This window comes from Gymnoscopelus braueri (genome assembly GCF_963280865.1).
Source record: "Gymnoscopelus braueri genome assembly, chromosome: 12".
Taxonomy (NCBI): domain Eukaryota; kingdom Metazoa; phylum Chordata; class Actinopteri; order Myctophiformes; family Myctophidae; genus Gymnoscopelus; species Gymnoscopelus braueri.
Genome location: NC_137614.1, coordinates 4,385,251 through 4,391,250, shown reverse-complemented (window position 1 = coordinate 4,391,250; position 6,000 = coordinate 4,385,251). Strand labels below are relative to the sequence as shown.

General features: G+C 38.6%; 1 protein-coding gene across 2 annotated transcripts in view; it reads left to right on the top strand.

Annotated features, from left to right (window-relative positions):
• Positions 1-1,899: 1,899 nt before the first annotated feature.
• Positions 1,900-6,000, top strand: part of slmapb (sarcolemma associated protein b) — a 30,285-nt gene continuing 26,184 nt past the window's right edge. For both annotated transcript variants that reach the window (XM_080445336.1, XM_080445335.1), the window contains exons 1-2: positions 1,900-2,064; positions 2,439-2,499. In XM_080445336.1, the coding sequence (XP_080301462.1) occupies positions 2,448-2,499 (52 nt within the window). In that variant the 5' untranslated portion in view covers positions 1,900-2,064; positions 2,439-2,447. The remainder of the gene's footprint in view (positions 2,065-2,438; positions 2,500-6,000) is intronic.

The window sequence follows — 6,000 nt, the reverse complement described above, 5'->3', positions numbered from 1 at the left end:
TCTCACTCCACTATACAGCTCCGAGATGAGGTTCCTCTGCGAGCTCTACCGGAATCGGTGCAAATCGCTCATTTAGTCAGCCTGTGGCCATGTTTCCCATTCAACCCGGAAAACCCCCCTACGTCCGGTGCCAGTACTGCTCCCGGTTCGGCTACAATGGGAAAACATGGCCACAGGCTGACTAAATAAGCGATTTAAGCGGTGGTTTCGTGCCGGACCAAAAAGTTAGGGTGCCGGAACATCCTCAAACATCTGTACAGTTTGGAATCTACCATTAGTTTTTGGATACGATGTGGCGAAAAAGGTAATCCACGGCGGTCGTTAGAACCTCATCTCGGAGCTGTATAGCGGAGTGAGAGGTTCGTAATGTCAAGCCTTGCTCAGGTCCTGACGGCTGCACCCCACAACTTACACAGCCCTGGATAGGCCACCCGGCCTGGCAGAGATGTGCGCTCCACAGAGCTCCACTTTCTATTTGAAAAAATATATGCATGCATTCTTCAAGTTGGCCAATGGAGTCCTAGGAGCCTAAATTATGGGCATAATGTCTAGCCATAATTGTGACTAATATCCTTAAAAATGCCTCTTACATGCTTTTCTTTTATGGTCACCGCTCATAAACCTAACAGGGCTTTATGAGCGTGCTTTGTCATGATTTCATGGCTAGCAGAGAGACACAACACAGCCTCCACCTCTCAGAATGACGTTGTGCTCCAACTATAGTACATGACCCGCAGAGTCCTGAATGCTCATTGAACTTTGAGAGTGTACGACATGGGACCAGACGGACCCGTAAGGGTCCCGTTTGTGCACTCTCAAAGTTAAATGAACACTCTGGGATCCAGTGGTGTTAAGTACATTTACTCAAGTACTGTATTTAAGTAAAATGTTGAGGTATTTTTTTACTTTACTGGAGTATTTCCAATTTTCTGTACTTTTACTTCTACTCCACTACATCTCAGAGGAAAATATTGTACTTTTACTCCACTACAATTATATGAAAACTTTAGTTACTAGTTACTTTGTAGATTTTGATTATTATTACAAAACACATTAACCACTTCAGCCCTAAATATATTTCGTCCATTTGAAAATAGCAGATCTACAAGCTCACAATGCGTCGCAGCTTGTAGATCTGCTATTTTGTAGATCTATAGTAGATCTGCTATAGATCTGCTATATATTTTTTAAAATACATTTTGGACTTGTGAAATGGGACATTCCGCACAATGAGTGCTTTTACTTTTGGTTCTTTTGAGTACATTTTGATACCAATACTTTTGTACTTTTGAATTGCGGACTTTTACTTGAAACAGAGTATTTCTACATTGCAGTATTGATACTTTTACTCAAAGTAAAGAATGTACAAGTACTTTTACCACCACTGCGGGGATCTCACAGTCACAGAGTGTGGAGGCCATTACTGAGTTAATTTAAAGGGGCAATGGAATGCCCTACATGGCAAAACATGGAGAGAGAGGGGAGGGAGAGAGAGAGATGCCCATGCCCATGTATGTCACGACTCTCTCCCACACTCTCTCACAGTGGTGGGCCCCTATTGTGTTGTCACTCTTCATTTTGACATCAGTACCAAGTGAACGGAGAGAGAGCAGCCTGCCTCAATTCCCTGAACAAAACCTCTCTGTCTCTCAGTATGCAGCTGCAGCCTCTTCCGAGGTGCACGACTACGCCGATGCACCATGACCTAGTGGTGGAGGAGGAGAGGCTGCATGCAGGGACCCCTCCAACCCAGCCCAGGATGAAGGGGGGGAATCGTTTAGAAGGTGGGTGTTCTTTTTTCTTTTTACGTTTATGTGCTAATGTCACAGCTGTTGCGGTATTTGTCCTTATTGGCTGAACGTGTCTGCTGTCTTCTCTGCGTTTGGCTCCACAGTAGCTGGGAATTTGTGGAGAATTTGGAATGCCAGTGCTGCGTGTGGTTGGTTCCCCCCCCCTCACCATGCGTCACATGGACTGTTCCGTTTCGCATCTGAGGAATCAGACAGTTCTTCAGAGCTGTTCATGCCAGGCAGCACGTAGTGCCCAACTAACAGGACATCTAAGGTAATATTAGAGCCGGTTATGCTTCTTCTTTCAGTGTTACTGTGATCATATTATAACATTCTCTGTGGAATATTTTATTTATTCTAGACAATGTTCATATCGGCACTTAATATTATACAGTTTCAAAACAATGACACAGGCTACTTTTGAAAGTACTTTGTTTATGTTATGTGGACACAAGTAAACGTTATTATCATTATTTTTCCATTATGAAATGTAAGCAAACATTGACTGCTTTCCATCTTATCCTGTTGTTTATTGAACACATTTATCTAATGTACCGTGAATTGTACATTAGATCCAAATCACTCTTAGTGTGCTGTCAGTGTGACTGCTCTCTACGCTGATGTAATATTATGGTTCTTTTGTTACAGATAAGAAACATGGATAAGAAAGAGCTGAGCGAGCCTGTGAATAATGTCCCTCTCATTAAAGGTATTGCACACAGCTCTCTAAATGTTCATTTGACAGATGGAACTGGGGTGAATGACATGGCAATATTTGACTTATCTGATGATGGAGACTGTTCTGCCCTTTGACATTGGCTTTAAAAAATGAAAATGAGATATGGGTGTCAGTCAGTACTCATGGAAATAGCTGCGGAAATGTCTAAACTTTGGGAGCTCACACTTTGCTGTGTGGGAAATTAGATTTAAGGCAATTCCTTGGAAGGCTGTCCCGGTATCGATTTCTTTCTCCTAGCATAGGGGCCAACACAGATGCTTTTATTAGCTGCGACACTGTGGCTGTGATTGATTGTTGTTAACGCCAATTTCAGTATATGGAAATCAGCTTTTAATATATTAAAATTATAACTGATTTTAATATACAGATAACCAGTGGTGGAAAAAGCACTTTTTTTTTTTACTTAAGTAAAAGTATCAATACTGCAGTGTAGAAATACTCGTGTTACAAGTAAAAGTCCGGTAATCAAAACTTATTTGAGTAAAAGTACAAAGGTATTGGCATCAAAATATACTTAAAGTACCATAAGTAAAAGTACTCATTGTGCAGAATGTCCCATTTTACAAGTTCGACATGTATAAAAAAAACTTTGTAGATAGCAGATCTACAAGCTCGAGCTTGTAGATCGGCTATTTTCAAATGGCCGAAATATATATAGGGCTGAAGTGGTTACTGTATGTTTTGTGATAATAATCAAAATCTGCAAAGTAACTAAGGCTGTCAAATAATTGTAGTGGAGTAAAAGTACAATATTTGCCTCTGAGATGTTGTGGAGTAGAAGGAGAAGTATTGAACATGGGGAAATGCTCCAGTAAAGTGCAGTACTTGAGTAAATATACTTAGTGACTTTACACCACTGCAGAAAACACCTTTTAAAATACAGAAAACTGATATCAGAAAAGATTGAAATAGGGGGGAAATTGGATAAAGGTGATGTAGACCATGTTAGACGTGTTACTAAACACATTTTGTGTGAAGAATAAATTGGCAGCGCTGCCCTGCAATTGAACAGAACACAGGCTGTTCACAGCGTGGCATGTTTTGACCCGAGGTATGCACAGCAATTTCCTTTTGACAGAGATATGGCTTCAGCCGCAATTACATATCACATTCTCCAGCTGTAATGTGATGCCAGGGCTAATATTCTCCTCATCAGCTGCTGAGGAGAGATCAATGGTAGAATCTGAACCATGCTGACACGGGCATCCTCCTGACAAATTGGAGAAATTGGAAGAAGATTAGTTCCGCTTTACCCTTCAGCATATTATGTGCTAAAAATACCTAGTACTGTACTCAAGTACAGTTTTGAGGTACTTTTACTTTGCAAGAGTATTTCCAATTGTCTGTACTCTTACTTCTACTCCACTACACCTCAGAGGCAAATATTGTACTTCTACTCCACTACAATTATTTGAAAACTTTAGTTACTAGTTGCTTTGCAGATTTAAATGATTACATTATAAAACATACATTAACCACTTTAGCCCTATTTTATACCGAGGCTATTTGAAAATAGCCGATCTAGAAGCTCGATGCGACGCGTTGTGAGCTTGTAGATCGGCTATTTTCAAACATTTTAGTGCTTTTACTTTTGGTACTTTTAAGTACATTTGGATGCCAATACTTTTGTACTTTTACTCAAGTAAATTTTTAATTCCGGACTTTTACCCGTAACAGAGTACTTCTACATTGCAGTATTGATACTTTTACTTAAGTAAAACATTTGAGTACTTTTTCCACCACTGCCATTGATGATCTTCTTATTCTATCAATTACTTTGTTGAAGCTGAAACTTTTATATTGTTGTTGTCGGGCAGAAACCTTGTATCTCCATATGTAAACTTGTTGTGTTTTTTGTGTAAATGAACACTCTACTTGATCATACATACAGTAGCTGATCGTCTACTTTTGCTATTTTTGAATTTGAATCCAGTTTCCGCCCGACAAAAACAAATTTGATTCAAATGTATTTTTTTAATAGACTCGATTAGTCCGATGAACCACTCAAGACCTATATATTTTATACTTCGTCATATGACGGTGCCGTGCAAAAATAGCCAATCGACAAGCTCATAACTCGTCATGGTGTGACTCATTGTGAGCTTGTGAATCTGCTATTTATTTATTTGTATCAATTATTTCATTATTAACCCATTCAATCCGGGAACGCATCCGTGTCATTTTAAGATTTCTTTGGCTATTCAAAAATAGCAGATCTACAAGCTCATAGCGCGGCACCGAGCTTGTAGATCTGCTATTTTAGAAAACTAATGAATTTTTTAGCAAATGTTTTAATTATTATTTTTTTAAAGCGGACATTTGTAACTCAAACCTTTGCTTCTGGGGCGTCCCTGGAACTAAATATTTTTTACAAATGTTCGCTTTAAAAAAATATATATTGTAAGATCTGCAAAAATCTTTACGTTTAAAACTCATTGCCTGCCAAGAATGATTTCAGATTTTTTGCAGTTGTCTGCCAGAGATTTTTCATTGAAAAAACTAAAAGTACTCAGGAGCCGAGAGAGATACATAATTTTAGTTTTAAGTTAACAAGGAAGTGGATAGGAGTCTAGATCTTCGAAAAATCATATCTCCTTGGTCTTTGGGTCAATTTTTTTTTTCTTCTAAAAACGCATATATGCGTTATTGGCAGGCAATGAGTTAAAAAAAAATAGCAGATCTACAAGCTGCCGCGCTATGAGCTTGTATATCTGCTATTTTTGAATAGCCAAATGAAATCTTAGAATGACACAAATGATGCTTTCCCGGTCCTAAAGGACAACTTAGTTTTTTTTACAACAAGGGTTATTTTATTAGTTTGTAATGATTATAATTAAAAGATGAGTGTTAAAAAAAAAATTGTGGGGGGCGGGGGCATTCGGTCCATTGGTAAATAGTCATGAACGCAGCAGCCTCACGGAAATCGGAGGGTGCGTTCATGACTATTAGTATTTACCAATAATGGACCAAATGGAATCTGTTAATTATTATCATTACAAACTAATAAAAGAGCCCTTGTTGTAAAAAAAAAGTTGTCCTTTAACCCTTTAAGACCCGGAACGCATCTGTGTGTCATTTTAAGATTTCTTTGGGCTATTCAAAAATAGCAGATCTACAAGCTCATAGCGCGGCACCGAGTGCCGCGCTACGAGCTTGTAGATCTGCTAATTATTTATTTTTACGTGAAAATGTTTTCAAATCTTTGAATGTATTTTTTTCAAAAAAATGATTTAGAAAACATTTTTAGAATCGGCATCAGGTCTTAACTCTTTGACTGCCAGAGTATTTTCATAAAGTACTCCCCCAGTGCCAGCAATTTTCGTGTTTTTTTATTTTTTTATTTTGAATTTTTCTCATGAAAATAATTTAAGGACACATAATATAAAGACCCAGCACAAATCGGCCACCAGAGAGCAGCACATGACAGCGTGATCATGTCGTTGGGTCTCTCTCACCCTTCTTCATAGATTA